This window comes from Salmo salar, chromosome 09, assembly GCF_965601325.2.
Source record: "Salmo salar chromosome 09, fSalSal1, whole genome shotgun sequence".
NCBI classification, from domain to species: domain Eukaryota; kingdom Metazoa; phylum Chordata; class Actinopteri; order Salmoniformes; family Salmonidae; genus Salmo; species Salmo salar.
Genome location: NC_138299.1, coordinates 115,998,349 through 116,018,886, shown reverse-complemented (window position 1 = coordinate 116,018,886; position 20,538 = coordinate 115,998,349). Strand labels below are relative to the sequence as shown.

At 42.0% G+C, this 20,538-nt stretch overlaps 1 protein-coding gene across 3 annotated transcripts; it reads left to right on the top strand.

Annotated features, from left to right (window-relative positions):
- The first annotated feature begins 533 nt into the window (after positions 1–533).
- Positions 534–4,368, top strand: LOC106612439 (high mobility group protein B1). Of its 3 annotated transcripts, none has more exons than XM_014213560.3 (5): positions 534–767; positions 2,587–2,749; positions 2,935–3,080; positions 3,193–3,367; positions 3,778–4,368. In XM_014213560.3, the coding sequence occupies exons 1-5, from the start codon at positions 763–765 to the stop codon at positions 3,898–3,900; spliced, it is 612 nt and encodes a 203-aa protein (XP_014069035.1). In that variant the 5' UTR covers positions 534–762; the 3' UTR covers positions 3,901–4,368. The 3 variants fall into 3 exon arrangements, with proteins under 3 accessions (XP_014069035.1, XP_014069037.1, XP_014069036.1); XM_014213562.3 differs by lacking the exon at positions 534–767 and adding an exon at positions 792–1,071; XM_014213561.3 differs by lacking the exon at positions 534–767 and adding an exon at positions 1,418–1,668.
- The last annotated feature ends 16,170 nt before the right edge of the window (positions 4,369–20,538 follow it).

Genomic DNA, 20,538 nt, shown 5'->3' with positions numbered 1-20,538 from the left:
CTGCTCTCCTGCACCTGACTTCGCTACCAGTACGCACACACCTGACACCTACTGAGTAATGCCAAACCCACTTTTATTTTCGGCACATAGAATAGTTTTTTTTTCTCTATAAGCCAATATGTAATAGATAGGTCGATAGTGTATTGCATTGGGACCAATGGGTGGAGTACGAAGTACTGCTAGGTATTTAGACCTCAGTCACCAAAGAAATAACACTATATATAGATTCTACAGACCCTACAGAGTATTCCCAAACCCACTTTTACCTAAGCACGTATAATAGTTTTTTCTCTAAATCCCAATGTTGAGAACATACCAATCTGAACATTGTATTTTTCGATAGTGGTCTTACAATCTTTCTTTTTGTAATTGTTTCCATAAATTACTTCTTGCATTTGCTTATAAGCACAATAAAAATGAACCTCGATTAACATTTAATATCTCTTGAATGAGTTCTCCACATTGCAAGAGGGTAGGTTGATGTCAGTGGCTGACTCCTGAAGAGGACGGAACTAGTGGGTTGCCCTTTGGTTAAAGATGGTGGAAGCTGGAGCAGGTGGTGAACACAAAACTAATGGCGGTAAAAGCAAGGAAGATTGGACAATGGTCCAAAAGAATTGAAAAACGACCAAAGTAGTGCTGGAAAACAAAACGGATAGTTCTGTGAATGCCCCTTCTTATCTTGTAGGAGTACTGTTTGTTGATGAGGGGCGAATCCATTTGAAATATCCAAGCTGGTGGAAAGAGTGATGGGCTAAGTAAATGCAGTAAGGATTACGAGAAGTGGACTTGTTTTGATTTCGTATACTTCTGATAAGCAGAAATAGCTTGTGTTACGTTGTACTCGAGTTGAGAATGTTGTCATGTCGTGCGTAGCTCTTCGGATCAGGGCACCCCTCAAGGGGGTAATATCTGGCGTTTCGTGGAAAGTGGAATTGGAAGAATTAAAAAATATCCCTGGAGTGATTGATGCACGTCAGATGAATTGAGTAGTTAGTGGAGAGAACGGTGAAGAGTATCTGTTCTTTTGTTTTTTGAAGTGGAGTCCCTCCAAACCGAGGAGAAGTTGAGGTATATGAATTACTGTGTAAGAGCATTTGTACCAAGATTGTGATTGCTGTTGTGCCTTTGAACATTTGGAAAGTGTCTGTAGAAGAAAGATGAAAGTTGCGGAGAAGATCATATTGAGTGTGGTTTGAGTTTTGATCATGTGAAATGTTACAATTGTGGTGGGAACCATGTTGCTTCATCTTAGGAATGCCCAACGAGGGTGAAGGAAAATGGCTATAAACGTAATATCTTCGGCTGTGAGTGATGGGGGAAAAAATCAGCCTCAGCGACAATTAAAGTGTCTTATTAGGAATTTTCTAATCTGACATCTCTATGTCGCCTTGTATGGAAATTGTATTTCTGGGTGGGCATCTGCAGTATGGAAGCAAAACTGTAGGAGCAGTCGAAACCGTGGTTCTAGACCGGAACCCTGGCCACTTGATTAAAACCCCACCGAAGAAGATATACATTTCTATGTTTAGAAATGCGTGCTTTTATTTTGAAGAATTTTTCATTACCATACGAAAGTGACGTCATTGTTTGTGCTACTAGCGAATATTAATCATCGTCCCATTGTTGTTTTATGAAGCATAACGTTAGCTGGTTAGCTAACTGAGGGTATGTATTTACACCCAAAATATTAGCTAGAATATATAGCGAATTATGGGAAATAAGAACATGGACATTTATTTTTGTTCAAATAATTTGCGTATTTTGCTGAGCATTCAAGAGCATTCATAAAACATTTGCTTGCTAACAACTAGCTATGTAAGTGAAATGTGGGCTAACAAAAGACAGTAAACAACCGCTAGCCAGCACATTTGTAGGCACCACCTAAAACATCTTCGTGACTTTAATAACGTTAGTTGGTTTTAAAAACTCATGGAAGCCAGACATATCTAACTAGTTATATTGTACTACGTCTATCTAGCTAACGTTAGTTATTTTTGCTCTAGCTAGATGCTAGCTGTGACAAGCAAGCTTGGCCCGTTGCGCCGACATTAACTAACAACGTTAACAGAGCATCTCGATTTTACGTTCGTTAGTGAAAACGTTAGTTGTTTTTGTTTTGTCTCATTTGATACGAGTCAGATTAGGTCTTCATTTTGTCTTTTGCAACACAAACACGTTAGTTAGCTAGCTATAACGGCTCACTGCAAGGCTAGTTAGCTAACTATTACCTACGACACAACAATGGGATGGATCCATGAAAGCTAGCTAGCAATTCTATGCTTTGGTGTTCAGAGGGGGCTGGATTCGATGCTAGCGAACTGCCATTGTAGCTTGCTAGCTACACCACACCATCCCTATGCATAATTGCACCTTTAATTAGTTGCAAAAAAGGTTTTGCAGTCATGCAGCAAGTGATAATTATTAGCAATTACACTTGTTTATTTTCAAGAAAGGAGAAGACAAATGTGCCCAGGCCCCATTCTTTGTTATGGGCAGCTAGGGAGGGACACTCATTTAATATGGCCAAAGCTCAGGGTGAATTTATCGTTATGTTGAAACTCTATCTATATCCTCTCCTACTAGACCTAGACAAGTCACCATGGGGAAAGATCCTAGGAAGCCGAGAGGCAAGATGTCCTCATATGCGTACTTCGTGCAGACCTGCAGGGCGGAGCACAAGAAGAAACACCCCGAAGCCAGTGTCAACTTCGCCGAGTTCTCCAAGAAATGCTCAGAGCGATGGAAGGTAGCATTACACACCAGTGAATGATTGTGAAGTGACATGTTTCTGGTCCATATTCAGAATGGTTATGGAATTATTTCCACCTTGGTATGTTTTGTTACTATGTTTTGTTACACTTGAATGACCTTGTGGACAGTCTAGCTGTGGCCATGTGGATGTGTAATCTGAATTTATACCTCTACATCCAGCCCATGTCTCCTAAAGAAAAAGGAAAGTTTGAAGACATGGCAAAGCAAGACAAGGTCCGCTACGAGAGAGAAATGAAGAACTACATCCCACCCAATGGCCAGAAAAAGAAGAGGTTTAAGGATCCCAATGCCCCCAAGAGACCACCGTATGTACCATAATTCACTAGGTTTGCATGGCAGATAGACTGGATAGCAATTCTAGAGGGGAATTAAACTTCCCTGTAAATTTAAATTGTTCCTTTTTTTTGTGTTTCTCAGGTCTGCGTTCTTCATCTTCTGTGCTGACTTCCGGGCCAAGATAAAGAGTGAGCACCCAGGCCTGTCCATCGGTGACACTGCTAAGAAGCTGGGAGTGATGTGGAACAGCTCTGCAGCTGAGGAGAAGAAGCCATACGAGAAGAAGGCAGCCACGCTGAAGGAGAAATACGACAAGGTGAGCAGGGCTTTAATACAACTTCCAGAGATGGGGTTTTCACAATGACTGGAATTCCTGCTTTTCTGTGATTATCCTCTATTCAATCGTCTTAGAAGTTGATCTACGAACTTCTGATTTTGAATAAGATGGGTACAGATAATTCCACCGATAACCAATATTCAATAGGATGAAAAGGGGGAATTTCATGCTGATCTGAACGCCATTTTCATGATGCCATTGTCGAAATGTAAGAAATCATCATTTGAACCATATTTCTTGGACAACTGCTATTTTGGATGGCAATTTGAGAATTCAGTGTGGGAAACTTTTTAATTTTCCCTCTGTAAAACAGTATGTCGGTAGATGTATTGGTATTGGATCCAAACATATCTGTCTGGCTCTATAAGTAATTGTGATGTGTCCCACAGGATATTGCATCATACCGCACCAATGGTAGAGTGGATACTGCCTCCTCTGCAGCTGCTGATGATGATGACGACGAAGAGGATGAGGAGGATGATGACGACGACGATGAGGATGATGACGAATAGCCTCCCTGCTGTTGGAGGCTACATTCTTGTTTAATGCTATGTAACCCTATTGTACACACTTTACATCTCCGAACAGACCCAGACGCAACGAGAACACATTAAGCTGTGTGTATATTTAATGTTTTAATGATGGATGGTGTTATGCTCCCTAACTGGTTAAAGTTTAGGGAGCATAAAGTTTTTATGTTATTTTTTGGTTCTTGTAGTAGCCCTTTTTTCCTGCCCATGCCTGTAACTGCTTTGGAGGATAATAAATCAGTATGGAAGTAATAAGTTCTCTTTAGGTGTGCAACTCTCAAATCAGATTTCTGGGTTGGTAGCTAGTGAATTATTTTTTTTCTGTATTTGTTTTAAAGGATGTTTTTTCATGTTTGTCACAAGGTATTTTTATTGTTCTTTGAATACCACTCTGATAACAAATGCAGCTGACATTCAGGAATGTCTTAAATAAAGGTCTTTTTTAATAAATTGTTTTTTTGAAGATTTACCATAAACTAAGGCATTTGGTTGACTTTGATAAATCTTGACACAGCACATACAGTGCCTTCAAAGTATTCATACCCATTGACTTATTCCACATTTTGTGTTAGTCTGAATTCAGAATGGATAAAAAAAACGTTTTACCTATCTACACACAATACCCCATAATGAGTGAAAATGCATTTTTCATTTTTTTTAGCACATTTATTAAAAGTGAAATATAGAAATATCTTATTTACACAAGTATTCACACCCCTGAGTCAATACATGTTAGAATCACCATTGGCAGTGATTACATTTCAATCTCAAGAGCTTTGCACACCTGGATTGTAAAATATTTTCCAATTTATTCTTTAAAGAAATCTTCAAGCTCTGTCAAGTTGGTTGTTGACCATTGCTAGACAGACATTTTCAAGTATCACTATAGATTTACAAGCCAATTTAAGTCAAAACGGTAAATAAGCCACTCAGGAACCAGTGTATATTTGATCTTGTGTTTTAGGCTATTGTCCTACTGAAAGGTGAGGGATTTTCTCCCAGTGTCTGTTGGAAAGCAGACTGAACCAGGTTTTCCTCTAGGATTTTGCCTGTGCTTAGCTCTACTCTGTTTATTTTTACACTATATTTTTACACTAAAAAACTCCCTAGTCCTTGCCGATGACAAGCATACCCAAGGGATGCAAACTAGTCACCTTTTGGCGAAATTCGCCGTTCTGAATCCAAAATAGGTGACCTACGTGATTCGTGTAGATCCGATGAGAAAAGTTTGTGGGGGCTGGACCACTACTGGCTGTAAGCGAACGAGTGATGCGCGTTTGGAGCAGTACTGGCTGTATCCAAGGCTCAGCCAATCGTTCACATAACAGAATGCAGTACGCGACTGAAGAGAGAAGAGACGACCAATTTACTAGTTACAGCATCAGCGCTCTGGAAAGGCAGCTTGCCAGTTACAGCCAAGTACCCCTGACTGCAGTGTGCAATTCGGGGCTGGGCTCAATGTGGGCGGAGTCAAACAGTTGACCCCACCCACCTGTTTTTGTCCATCTGAGGTTTGACAGTCACACACTGAATACAAACACACACATTTTATGTTTCATTTTGATCCAAATGATATGGACCCTGATTTAACTTTCATTGTTCATCTTTCATGGAAGATTCTTTGTCCATAAAATGAAGTGGGCAGAGAACAAACCCCTAGTCACATTAAGATAGAATTGAAATATTATTTTGAAATGATCAGTAAATGTAAAAACAAAAAAGCAATACGCACCATAAAAGTATTTAACAAATTGAAAATGTATCTTGATATGTAATACCCCTGTCTGTCAGGTTTATGTACTCTTGTTTGTATATTTCTGTTTTTTTTGTATTGTTTGCATAATATATATTTTTTTAAATAAAAAAATAAACAAAAAAAAGAATATAAACACACATGTTTGCGCAAGGCACACGTTGAATACAAATGTATTTCATTTTTGAAGATCGTAAGAAATATTATATAAACTACCAGCAGATGTGTTGTAACACATTTTGCTTCATGCTATATTTGAGACAAGCCACAGATATTGTTGCAGTGAACAACATACTTGTTATGTATGTCATGTACTGTTAGAATTGTGTTGATAAATGTTATTTCATTGAGCATATATATACACAGTTACTACCTATCCTAATGTATAATGCTATTTACTTTCCTCATGAGAATGGAGACACACTATACCATATAGACATACTGACAAGCTGAATGTGCTTTGTACATTAAGTTATACCAGCTCCAGGAAAGAGATCAGAGACTCGGGTGACTTCTACGTCATCTTTACTAAACAACATAACACAATTAACAATTGAAACAATTAACACAGCAGACAAAAACAAGGTTTGACCACTCCTCAAAAATGGCTTCACTCCTGCTCCTCAAAAGAGGCAAAGACAGTCATTTTCCTGTTGTCAACTGCCTCCACATAGAACATCTCATAATCTCTCTGTAACTGGAACATGACTGGTTCCTTGAGGAGAATATTTTCCTCTTGATCCAGGCCATCATACAACCGTAGTTCTTTAAGGGTTGTAATGCGGTCTTCCCCCTCCATCATACAACCGTTGTTCTTTAAGGGTTGTAATGAGGTCTTCCCTGTCCATCATACAACCGTAGTTCTTTAAGGGTTGTTATGAGGTCTTCCCTGTCCATCATACAACCGTAGTTCTTTAAGGGTTGTAATGAGGTCTTCCCTGTCCATCATACAACCTTAGTTCTTTAAGGGTTGTAATGAGGTCTTCCCTGTCCATCATACAAACATAGTTCTTTAAGGGTTGTAATGAGGTCTTCCCTGTCCATCATACAACCGTAGTTCTTTAAGGGTTGTAATGAGGTCTTCCCTGTCCATCATACAACCGTAGTTCTTTAAGGGTTGTAATGAGGTCTTCCCCGTCCATCATACAACCGTAGTTCTTTAAGGGTTGTATTGAGGTCTTCCCTGTCCATCATACAACCGTAGTTCTTTAAGGGTTGTAATGAGGTCTTCCCCGTCCATCATACAACCGTAGTTCTTTAAGGGTTGTAATGAGGTCTTCCCTGTCCATCATACAACCGTAGTTCTTTAAGGGTTGTTATGAGGTCTTCCCCGTCCATCCCAATTACACTAGGGAGGGAAACAGTGCCTTTAAATGTTGAGTTCACACCACCTTGCTGCCTCTAGGGTCTCCCTTAGAAGAACATCTGTTTGGAGTTCACACCACCTTGCTGCCTCTAGGGTGTCCCTTAGAAGAACATCTGTTTGGAGTTCACACCACCTTGCTGCCTCTAGGGTCTCCCTTAGAAGAACATCTGTTTGGAGTTCACACCACCTTGCTGCCCCTAGGGTCTCCCTTAGAAGAACATCTGTTTGGTGTTCACACCACCTTGCTGCATCTAGGGTCTCCCTTAGAAGAACATCTGTTTGGAGTTTACACCACCTTGCTGCCTCTAGTGTGTCCCTTAGAAGAACATCTGTTTGGAGTTCACACCACCTTGCTGCCTCTAGGGTGTCCCTTAGAAGAACATCTGTTTGGAGTTCACACCACCTTGCTGCCTCTACGGTGTCCCTTAGAAGAACATCTGTTTGGAGTTCACACCACCTTGCTGCCTCTAGGGTGTCCCTTAGAAGAACATCTGTTTAGTGTTCGCACCACCTTGCTGCCTCTAGGGTGTCCCTTAGAAGAACATCTGCTTCTTTGAAGAAAAAGGAAGAATAAATATTAAGAGTAGTGCCTCATTGGGTGATCAAGCCAAATTACACCCCACTTTCACAATACCACCATGCAAACAAAAGCCACTATTACTAAAGGGGGTTTTCAGTGATATCTATAACTACTCAACAAGTCATCACAACTATTATATCTTGCCATGCATCAAGCATTCAGCATTACACACAGTAGACTACATACCCAGTTCACCATGCATCAAGCCTTCAGCATTACACACGGTAGACTACATACCCAGTTCACCATGCATCAAGCCTTCAGCATTACACGGTAGACTACATACCCAGTTCACCATGCATCAAGCCTTCAGCATTACACACGGTAGACTACATACCTAGTTCACCATGCATCAAGCCTTCAGCATTACACAGTAGACTACATACCCAGTTCACCATGCATCAAGCATTCAGCATTACACATGGTAGACTACATACCCAGTTCACCATGCATCAAGCATTCAGCATTACACACAGTAGACTACATACCCAGTTCACCATGCATCAAGCCTTCAGCATTACACACGGTAGACTACATACCCAGTTCACCATGCATCAAGCCCTCAGCATTACACACAGTAGACTACATGCCCAGTTCACCATGCATCAAGCCTTCAGCATTACACAGTAGAATACATACCCAGTTCACCATGCATCAAGCCTTCAGCATTACACAGTAGACTACATACCCAGTTCACCATGCATCAAGCCTTCAGCATTACACACAGTAGACTACATACCCAGTTCACCATGCATCAAGCCTTCAGCATTACACACAGTAGACTACATACCCAGTTCACCATGCATCAAGCCTTCAGCATTACACAGTAGACTACATACTCAGTTCACTTAAGACTATACCACTCATCAAATGAGAGGGGGATGGTTTAAGACTATAACCCTCATCATATGACACCTCCTACCTGTATTGTGTTTTGTTTTCGACTCCTTTTTCCATCATTCAACCTCTCTTCTTCAGACCTTAGTGAGTGAATGACATACATTTTTTTATTTTATTTTATTTCACCTTTATTTAACCAGGTAGGCAAGTTGAGGACAAGTTCTCATTTACAATTGCGACCTGGCCAAGATAAAGCAAAGCAGTTTGACACATACAACAACACAGAGTTACACATGGAGTAAAACAAACATACAGTCAATAACAAAGTAGAAAAATAAGTCTATATACAATGTGAGCAAATTAGGTGAGATAAGGGAGGTAAAGGCAAAAAAGGCCATGGTGGCGAAGTAAATACAATATAGCAAGTAAAACACTGGAATGGTAGATTTGAAGTGAAAGAAAGTGCAAAGTAGAAATATAAATAATGGGGTGCAAAGGAGCTAAATAAATAAATAAATAAATACAGTAGGGGAAGAGGCAGTTGTATGGGCTAAATTATAGGTGGGCTATGTACAGGTGCAGTGATCTGTGAGCTGCTCTGACAGCTGGTGCTTAAAGCTAGTGAGAGAGATAAGTGTTTCCAGTTTCAGAGATTTTTGTAGTTCGTTCCAGTCATTGGCAGCAGAGAACTGGAAGGAGAGACGGCCAAAGGAGGAATTGGCTTTGGGGGTGGCCAGAGAGATATACCTGCTGGAGTGCGTGCTCAGGTGGGGCTGCTATGCTGACCAGTGAGCGGAGATAAGGGGGGACTTTACCTAGCAGGATCTTGTAGATGACCTGGAGCCAGTGGGTTTAGCGACGAGTATGAAGCGAGGGCCAGCCAATTAGAGTGTACAGGTCGCAGTGGTGGGTAGTATATGGGGCTTTGGTGACAGAACGGATGGCACTGTGATAGACTGCATCCAGTTTATTGAGTAGGGTATTGGAGGCTATTTTGTAAATGACATCGCCGAAGTCGAGGATCGGTAGGATGGTCAGTTTTACGAGGGTATGTTTGGCAGCATGAGTGAAGGATGCTTTGCTGCGAAATACGAAGCCAATTCTAGATTTGACTTTGGATTGGAGATGTTTGATGTGAGTCTGGAAGGAGAGCTTACAGTCTAACCAGACACCTAGGTATTTGTAGTTGTCCACATATTCTAAGTCAGAACCGTCCAGAGTAGTGATGCTGGACGGGCGGACAGGTGCAGGCAGCGATCGGTTGAAGAGCATACATTTAGTTTTACTTGTATTTAAGAGCAGTTGGAGGCCACGGAAGGAGAGTTGTATGGCATTGAAGCTCGTCTGGAGCGTTGTTAACACAGTGTCCAAAGAAGGGCCAGAAGTATACAGAATGGTGTCGTCTGCGTAGAGGTGGATCAGAGACTCACCAGCAGCAAGAGCGACATCATTGATGTATACAGAGAAAAGAGTTGGCCCAAGAATGTAACCCTGTGGCACCCCCATAGAGACTACCCGAGGCCCGGACAACAGGCCATCCGATTTGACACATTGAACTCTATCAGAGAAGTAGTTCGTGAACCAGGCGAGGCAATCATTTGAGAAACCAAGGCTAAGCCTTGGCCAGGTCAATGAATACGGCAGCACAGTATTGTTTCTTATCGATGGCGGTTACGATATCGTTTAGGACCTTGAGCGTGGCTGAGGTGCACCCATCACCAGTTCTGAAACCAGATTGCATAGCGGAGAAGGTGCGGTGTGATTCGAAATGGTCGGTAATCTGTTTGTTGACTTGGCTTTCGAAGACCTTAGAAAGGCAGGGTAGGATAGATATAGGTCTGTAGCAGTTTGGGTCAAGAGTGTCCCCTCCTTTGAAGAGGGGGATGACTGCAGCTGCTTTAAAATCTTTTGGAATCTCAGACGAGATGAAAGAGAGGTTGAACAGGCTAGTAATAGGGGTTGCAACTATTTCGGCAGATAATTTTAGAAAGAAAGGGTCCAGATTGTCTAGCCCGGCTGATTTGTATGGGTCCAGATTTTGCAGCTCTTTCAGAACATCAGCTGACTGGATTTGGGAGAAGGAGAAATGGGGAAGGCTTGGGCGAGTAGCTGTGGGGGGTGCAGTGCTGTTGACCGCGGTAGGGGTAGCCAGGTGGAAAGCAGCATGGCCAGCCGTAGAAAAATGCTTATTGAAATTCTCAGTTATAGTGGATTTATCTGAGGTGACAGAGTTTCCTATCCTCAGTGCAGTGGGCAGCTGGGAGGAGGTGTTCTTATTCTCCATGGACTTTACAGTGTCCCAGAACTTTTTTGAGTTTGTGTTGCAGGAAGCAAATTTCTGCTTGAAAATGCTAGTCTTGGCTTTCTAACTGCCTGTGTATATTGGTTTCTAACTTCCCTGAAAAGTTGCATATCATGGGGGCTGTTCGATGCTAATGCAGAATGCCACAGGATGTTTTTGTGTTGGTTAAGGGCAGTCAGGTCTGGAGAGAACCAAGGGCTATATCTGTTCCTGGTTCTAAATTTATTGAATGGGGCATGCTTATTTAAGATGGTGAGGAAGGCATTGAAAAAAAATAACCAGGCATCCTCTACTGACGGGATGAGGTCAATATCCTTCCAGGATACCCGGGCCAGGTCTATTAGAAAGGCTTGCTCACTGAAATGTTTCTGGGAGCGTTTGACAGTGATGAGTGAAGGTCGTTTGACCGCTGACCAATTACAGATGCAGGCAATGAGGCAGTGATCGCTGAGATCTTGGTTGAAAACAGCAGAGGTGTATTTAGAGGGCAAGTTGGTTAGGATGATATCTATGAGGGTGCCCGTATTTACGGCTTTGGGGTGGTACCTGGTAGGTTCATTGATAATTTGTGTGAGATTGAGGGCATCAAGCTTAGATTGTAACATTACATACATTCAATATGAACATATATATTCAGGTCAGTCTGGCTACAGTGAAACAAGATTTTAAGGATGCAAATTAAATGTTTTGAAAATGTTCAAGACTTATGTAATGGCAAAGTTCTGCAGGAGAACTAGTCACCACATCGCCTAATTTGCTGCATGTTTTCCTTTGAAAAAGAAAAAGTGTATCCCAAAAAACATTATATCCACTAGTGATGAGAATTTCATAATTTATACATAACTCAGTGAAATCCCACTGTGCTTCCATTGCAATGTACAGAGCGTACTGTAAGTTAAGAAAGTAGTTTGTTAAGTTTGATAGTTATGATAACAATAATGATAATAGTAAATAATAATGTATGAATTGATGTATGAATTGTGAATGTAGTGTAAAAAAACTGTAGGAAATAGGTCCCAAAAAGTGTCAAGAATAATAAACAAGAAAATGTATAAGCAATAACAATAGTGTGCTTTGCATGCTTCAAGCACAGAAATAATAACTTTTCATGTGTTATAACAGATAATAGGATTAATATAATATACTGAATAGCCAGCATCTTACCATCAAAACAAACACCCCACACTTGTTTGAGAAACCTTGCTTTGGTAGGCCAAAGGTGTCACGTCCTGACCAGTATAAGGGGTTATTTGTTATTGTAGTTTGGTCAGGACGTGGCAGGGGTGTGTTTGTTTTGTGTTGTCGGGGTTTTTGGGTAGTGTTCTATGTTTTGTATTTCTATGTTCTATTTTCTAGTTTTCTATTTCTATGTCTAGTTTATTGTTTTGAACTTCAAATGGAGGCAGCTGTTCCTCGTTGCCTCTAATTGAAGGTCATATTTAGTAGGGGTGTTTTTCTATGGGTTTTGTGGGTAGTTGTTTCTTGTTTAGCTGTGTGCCGGACAAGACTGTTTTTGTCGTTCTTTTTGTTCAGTGTTATTATTGTTTTTAATAAAGAAGATATTGAGCATTCACGTACCCGCTGCATTTTGGTCCAATCGCTACGACACCCGTGACAGAACTACCCACCACCAACGGACCAAGCAGCGGAGGAAGGAGCAGCAGCAGAGCTATAAGGAGTTTTGGACTTGGGAGCAAATACTAGCGGAAGAAGGTCCATGGAGGAAGGCAGGAGAGGACAGAGAACGCTATGCTGGGACACGGCTAGCAAGGAAGCCTGAGAGGCACCCCCAAGACATTTTTTTGGGGGGGCACACGGGTAGTTTGGCTGGGCCAAGGGTGAGCCCTAAGCCAACTCCCCGTGCTTATTATGGGGAGCGTGTGAAGTGGAGAGCGCCGGTGTATGCCGGAAGTGGAAGTGCGCACGATCTCGCCCATGCGCACGCACAGTCCAGTGCGAGCGATCCCAGCCCCTCGCAAGTGCCGTGCTAGAGTGGGCATCTAGCCTGGAAGGAGGATGCCTGCGCAGCACATCTGGCCACCAGTGCGCCTCCTAGGCCCAGGCTACCCTACACCTGCTCTACGCACGGCAGCCATCAGGCCTCTGCACAGCCCAGTTCGCCCTGTGCCAGCACTCCGCTCGTGCAGGGCTACTATTACCATCCAGCCAGGACGGGTTGTGCAGGAGGTGAGCTCCAGACCTCCAGTGCCTACTCATGGCCCGGTGTATCTAGTTCCTGCTCCTCGCACTAGCCCTGAGGTGCGTGTCTCTAGTATGGTGCCTCCAAAGCCAGCACCACGCACCAGGCCTCCAGTGCGTCAGCCCAGTCTAGTACGTCCTGTTCCCGCTTCTCGCACTAGCCTTGGGGTGCGTCTCCAGTCTGGTACCTCCAGTACCAGCCCCACGCACCAGGCCTCCAGTGTGTCAGCCCAGTCCAGACCGTCCTGCTCCTCGCACTAGCCCTGTTGTGCGTGTCCCTAGTCTGGCGCCTCCTAAGCCAGCCCCACGCATCAGGCCTTCAGTGTGCATTCCCCGGCCAGTGCTTCCGACGACAGTGCCCTGTCTAGAGTGTCCGGCAACAGTGCCCCATCCAGAGTGTCCGGCAACAGTGCCCCGTCCAGAGTGTCCGGCAACAGTGCCCCGTCCAGAGTGTCCGGCAACAGTGCCCCGTCCACAGTGTCAGGCAACAGTGCCCCGTCCAGAGTGTCCGGCAACAGTGCCCCATCCAGAGTGTCCGGCAACAGTGCCCCGTCCAGAGTGTCCGGCAACAGTGCCATGTCCAGAGCTTCCAGCGACAGTTCCCCGTCTAGAGATGGCACACAGTTCGGAGCCTGCAGAGACGGCCCACAGTCCGGAACCGGCAGAGATGGCCCACAGTCCGGAGCCGGCAGAGACGGCCCACAGTCCGGAGCCGGCAGAGACGGCCCACAGTCCGGAGCCGGCAGAGACGGCCCACAGTCCGGAGCCGACAGAGACGGCCCACAGTCCGGAGCCAACAGAGACGGCCCACAGTCCGGAGCCGACAGAGACGGCCCACAGTCCGGAGCCGACAGAGACGGCCCACAGTCCGGAACCGACAGAGTCGCCCTACAGTCCGGAACCGGGGCAGCTAGAGTCGCCCTCCAGTCCGGAGCTCCCAGAGTCGCCCTCCAGTCCGGAGCTCCCAGAGTCGCCCTCCAGTCCAGAGCTCCCAGAGTCGCCCATCAGCCCGAGGTCTCCATCGACACGCATCAGCCCGAGGTCTCCAGCGACGCGCATCAGCCCGAGGTCTCCAGCAACGCGCATCAGCCCGAGGTCTCCAGCGACGCGCATCAGCCCGAGGTCTTCAGCGATGCGCCATAGCCCAGAGACTTCGGGAGGGGTAAAATATAATAAGCATTTAGCGGGGGTGGACAGGTTAGGTTGGGGAGTAAGGCCGGAGCCTGAGCCACCTCCGTAGTAGGAGGTTGGGGGGGGGGGTGTAGCACAAGAACCGTCGGTGATGGTGGCCACCCTCCCTTCCCTCCTTTTAGTTAGGATTATTTTTTGTTTTGGGGTTTATTTTTTGTGTTTATTTTTTGTGTGAGGTGCTTCCGGGGTCTGCACCTTTGGGGGGGGGGGGGGGGGGGGGGGGTACTGTCACGTCCTGATATTTGTTATTGTAGTTTGGTCAGGACGTGGCAGGGGTGTGTTTGTTTTGTGTTGTCGGGGTTTTTGGGTAGTGTTCTATGTTTTGTATTTCTATGTTCTATTTTCTAGTTTTCTATTTCTATGCCTAGTTTATTGTTTTGACCTTCAATTGGAGGCAGCTGTTCCTCGTTGCCTCTAATTGAAGGTCCTATTTAGTAGAGGTGTTTTTCTATGGGTTTTGTGGGTAGTTGTTTCTTGTTTAGCTGTGTGCCTGACAAGACTGTTTTCGTCGTTCTTTTTGTTCAGTGTTCATTTTTTTTTTAATAAAGAAGATATTGAGCATTCACGTACCCGCTGCATTTTGGTCCAATCGCTACGACACCTGTGACAAAAGGAATGACAATTAAATGGTACAGTTCTGTGGAATAATTTAAATGAATATCTAACCTGAACATCATCCACACCAAAAGTCCTCCAAGGTCCAGGGGACAAGATCCGAGCAATGCTTCTGTCAACACAGTGTATTTGAAAGTAAAGAAAAAGTACAATGCAACAGCTTTTTATACTCCAGCACGTAACAGTTTTGAGCACAGTTGGAACTGAATTAGCCCAAGGATTTTTCACAACATGTATGGGTTTTGCTGGACCAGAAAATGTATTTTCGACTGCAAACACACCATTTCTCACATCAATGCGCTCAGATGCCAAAAATCCTTCCTTGGACACTGTTTCAAAGCAATGTGTACGCTTTCTTCGTAAATGTGTTTAAGTTTTTCTTATTTAACTTCAGTTTGCTGTGTGGACAAGTTACAATTGCTTTTCTTGACTTGCCATGTATGTTGGGACCAGGTGATTTCATTATTGTATATATTGTAATGACCCGGCTGGGTCATAAAGGAAAAAGAGACGGACTCTAGGTGTGCAGGTCAGAACACAGGTTTATTCCTAAACTGGGCTATTGTTCAGGCCACAGCCCACGCCGCTAAATGCCGAATGTACACAACTATACCAAGTCTAATTAATGTTTACTCCCATAGGAACAGATCAAGGCCCCGAACAGAAAGAGAGAGAAGATGAGACAGTAATCCCTATTTATCATTTCCAAATCCCGCGGGATTACCCATCATACCCCCCCAACCTTTCCCTCTGTCCTGACATATTTAACCCCTGCTAGTAGCCATGAGAACCATAACACACCCACAAACACAGAACACAATACCGGGTCGTTACAATATTATGTGTAGGCTGTGTCGACTCGCTATGTTAACTAAGGGAATGGCATCAACGATACACATTTAGAGTCAGCCAAACACAACAAGGCATACATTGAAGAAACACAGAAAATCAACGATCAAATCGATTACGTAACTGTACATGTAGGCTTACTGATCAAGTAGGCAAATTTTTCACATAAGATTCCCTCATGGTGAGCAATTAGCTTGCTCACGTGCAAATGGGTGCTAATTAACGCTATGTTAACATCGGTGCGGTAGTTTGTCATATAAAAATATACCACTGCACTTGTATAACATGAATATTACAAAGTACATTATGCATAATGACAGTCTCACTTACTTCCATGGTTTATATTTTTTATCCATGTAGGTTAGGTTCGATTAAAATTAGTTTTCGTTGATGTTGATACCTTCGACGTTTACCTCAACTTGGGTGACCTTGAAAGAGACAGGAAGGGTTCGGATTAAAGGCGTTTGACTCCGACCACATTGAGCCCGGTCCGGAACTGCACGCTGCAGTCAGGGGTTACCTTACAGCAGCGCGTCCCCTGAACGATAACGAAGAGGTAACGTTAGGTGAGATGCCTGACCACGAAGACCGGGGTGAGAAGGTGATGAAGCGGACTTCATGAGCTGTAACCGAAAAACTACTGGCATTTGGAAAGTTTGAGGTGATGGAGAAAGTGTGGTGGTACAAGTAATAGCATTGTTAAATATCTCGCTAGCTGGATCTAATTCTCTGTTATCTAGCCAGAGAAATGTTGAGCAACATTAGCCAAGTTATCTGATCAAATAATTGAGCTTATAGTGTGAAAATTTGCTTGCTAATAAAGTCAGACAGCTAACATTACAACATCAGATGAGCTAACATTAGTAAACTAACCAATTCGCTATAGTATTAACTGGTATACGACTCCTTGCCGTTCATTAAGTTATAACGCATTAGTTGCTTACTGGACCCTGGCAATCTGTGTGAAATGTTAACTAGTTAACTAGCTAACGAACTAACCACTATCTGTTAACTAATGTTTTCCCTCTACAGTATGCGGTTAATTTTCAGAATGACAGAATTAGGTGAAAATCAGGCTTTGCTTGTTAAACAAGTGGATTCAGGGATCAAGTGTAGCTGGAGCTGGGCTCTTTACCTGGATGCCACTAGAGGTGAAAGGAACACCACACACTTTCCCTCTTCCTCACTTTTGCTGGCTAACTGTAGAAAAGATGTCCACAGGCAGAAAGTGTACAATGCAATAATGTGCAGTGTAGCCCAGAGATATTGTTTTTGTTGTGTTGAACTTCACAGAAACACGTGTGTGTGTGTGTGTGTGTGTGTGTGTGTGTGTGTGTGTGTGTGTGTGTGTGTGTGTGTGTGTGTGTGTGTGTGTGTGTGTGTGTGTGTGTGTGTGTGTGTGATGGGGATTATTACATTTTTTACTCAGTGAATGTTATTTTTGTACATATGTAGCCTTGTGCACTTGATCGATGTCTTACTAAAGTTTCCACTATAATGGAGCAAAAATAGAATGCCTGTTTGTTTCATTCTATTTCTACTTAAGATGTTTTTTCCCCAAGTGCAATATTTAGATGTGTGCGGTCACAAGCGCTCTATTATAAAGGCTGTCATGGCTAACTGCAATATTAGTGTATTGCAGTTTTTGTCTTTTTGTCATTTGTTGGATTTGCCCCAAACATAACACTTTGTTTTCAGGACAAAATATACATTTTTTTGCAGTATTACTTTAGTGCCTTCCTGCAAACAGGATGCATGTATTGGAATATTTTTATTCTGTACAGACTTCCTTCTTTCACTCTGTCATTTAGGTTAGTATTGTGGAGTAACTACAATGTTGTTGATCCATCCTCAGTTTTCTCCTATCACAGCCATTAAACTCTGTAACTGTTTTAAAGTCACCATTGGCCTCATGTTGAATTTCCTTCCTCTCCGGCAACTGAGTTAGGAAGGCCGTCTGTATCTTTGTAGTGACTGGGTGTATTGATACACCATACAATGTGTAATCAATAATTTCACTATGCTCAAAGGCATATTCAATGTCTGCTTTTTGTTGTTGTTGACCCATTTACCAATAAAACAGTTTTAGAGTTGAATGGATGTGATAGGAGGAAACTGAGGATGGATCAACCACAGTGTAGTTACTCTAAATGACAGTGTGAAAAGAAAGAAGCCTGTACATAAAGAAGCCTTTGCGAGGCATTGGAAAACCTCCCTGGTCTTTGTGGTTGAATCAGTGTTTGAAATTCACTGCATGACTGAGGGACCTTACAGATAATTGTATGTTCTGGGATACAGGGATGAGGTAGTCATTCAAAAATTATGTTAAACGCTATTAATGCACACAGAGTGAGTCCATGCAACTTATTATGTGGCTTGAGAAGAGCATTTCTACTCCTGAACTTGTTTAGGCTTACCATAACAAAGGGGTTGAATACTTATTGACTCAAGACATTTCCAATTTTAATTTGTTATTCATTTGTAAACATTTCGAAAAACATAATTCCACCCTAACATTGTGGGGTATTGTGTATAGGCCACTGACACAAAATCTAAATTAAATCAGTTTAAAAATTCAGCCTGTAAGACAACGAAATGTGAAAAAGTCAAGGGGTGTGAATACTCTCTGAAGGTAGTGTAGATTTCATATGACCGTTTCAAATCAAGGTTATCATCGGAAATTATTGATATTTTTTTTTTTAAATGCTCTAATAAATATATAGTATTAACCATCTAGCAGGTTATATTCTTGTGATCGAGTTGCACAGTAATGGCAGTAGAATACAAGTGTATATTAGTACGATGTAAATCCAGCAGGTGGTGCCATGGAAAGGTAGGTTTGCCGCCCAAAGAAGATTATGGAGAAGGACAAATGAGAAGGAGATGAACATGGCAGGAACCACCTGGAAACCACAGCGTTTGCTGGAGATGCACTGTTGAGGCCCATTGCTCCACTATGAGCTGAAATTAATAAAAAATAACATTGTCTCTGAGGATAGATCAACAACATTGTAGTTACTCCACAACACTAACATAAATGACAAGAGTGAAAAGATGTAAGCCTGTACAGAATAAAAATATTCCAATACATGCATCCTGTTTGCAATAAGGCACTAAAGTAATTCTGCTAAAAATGTCACAAAGAAATGAACTTTTTATGTTTAGGGCAAATCCAACACATCACTGAGTACCACTTTTCATATTTTCATGCTTGTCATTGGCAAGGACTAAGGAGTTTTTTAGGATAGAAAGAAATGGAATAGAGCTAAGCACAGGCAAAATCCTAGAGGAAAACTTGGTTCAGTTTGCTTTCCAACAGACAGTGGGAGATAAATTCACCTTTCAGCAGGACAGTTACCTAAAACACAAGGCCAAATCTACACTAGAGTTGCTTACCAAGACGTCATTGAATGTTCCTGAGTGGTCCAGTTACAGTTTTGTCTTAAATCGTCTTGAAAATCCATGGCAAGACTTGAAAATGGCTGTCTATCAATGATCAACAACTAACTTGAAAGAGCTTGATGAATTTTTTAATGAATAATGGGCAAATATTGCACAGTCCAGGTATGCAAAGCTCTTAGAGACTTACCCAGAAAGACTCACAACTGTTATCGCTGCCAAAGGGGATTCTAACATGTATTTATTGTTATTATTATTGACTCAGGGGGGGTTTTAATACATATCTAATCATGATATATTGTGTTTTTTAATAATGTTACAATTATTCTACCGCTTTGACATTACAGAGTAGCTTGTGTTAATCGTTGACAAAAACATTACAATGAAATCCAGTAACGCAACAAAATGTGGAAAAAGTCAAGGGGTGTGAATACTTTCTGAAGGCACTGTAATTGTTCGAGGCTGGTTAGTCTTTCAAAGACAGGAATAAATGTGTCTCTGTCAGTTTTATATATTTGGTGTGTGGATGTCAGAAAAATAAACACCTTTCATGTCTTTTCACACATACACACACATAAAGAAAATACTTTTTTTTAATACTATATTCACACATTTGTCACATTTGTGATTTTTCATCGGAAATGAATGCTTATGGTTACCTTTATGTGTGTAAAATATGACTGTCCTCAGATTCTTTATTAATAGATTTTAGATGTGTATTACAATTGGTTTTGTTACAAAACCCTATATACCCATTATTTAGCTAGAATGGAATGTTCGTGTCCTGTATATCTAACATATAAATTCTACACATCATAAATCTAGCTATAGTCTTTGGTTAGTTAGGCCTCGTCCCAAAGGGCACCCTAATCCCTATATAGTGCACTACTTTTGACCAGAGACCAGATCTCACATTATTGTATTGATAAATGTTTTTTTATACTGTATATATATATATACTGTATATATATTTTATATACTGTATATTATTTGTCACATTTGACTGTGTAAAACCTCGCAGTCCTACTACTTTTTCTGAGATTGAGGCAGATATATCTCATTTTGCATCAAAATGTGATCGTTTGTCTTTCTGAAATGAAACCATCTAGTGATTGGTTTCAAACAAATACATGTCTGTCATTAAACAACTCCATGTCATGATTAGATGGGGAAAATCTCTTTCATAAGTTCTTTAAACAAAAAAAAAGATAATTTACCAATATTTCTGAAAATGTATACTGCTCAAAAAAATAAAGGGAACACTTAAACAACACATCCTAGATCTGAATGAAATAAATAATCTTATTAAATACTTTTTTCTTTACATAGTTGAATGTGCTGACAACAAAATCACACAAAAATAATCAATGGAAATCCAATTTATCAACCCATGGAGGTCTGGATTTGGAGTCACACTCAAAATTAAAGTGGAAAACCACACTACAGGCTGATCCAACTTTGATGTAATGTCCTTAAAACAAGTCAAAATGAGGCTCAGTAGTATGTGTGGCCTCCACATGCCTGTA

Coding starts and splice junctions, on each gene's coding strand:
- LOC106612439 (XM_014213560.3), top strand. Junction 3,081..3,192: donor AATGCCCCCAAGAGACCACC/GTATGTACCATA, acceptor TGTGTTTCTCAG/GTCTGCGTTCTTCATCTTCT. Junction 3,368..3,777: donor TGAAGGAGAAATACGACAAG/GTGAGCAGGGCT, acceptor TGTGTCCCACAG/GATATTGCATCATACCGCAC.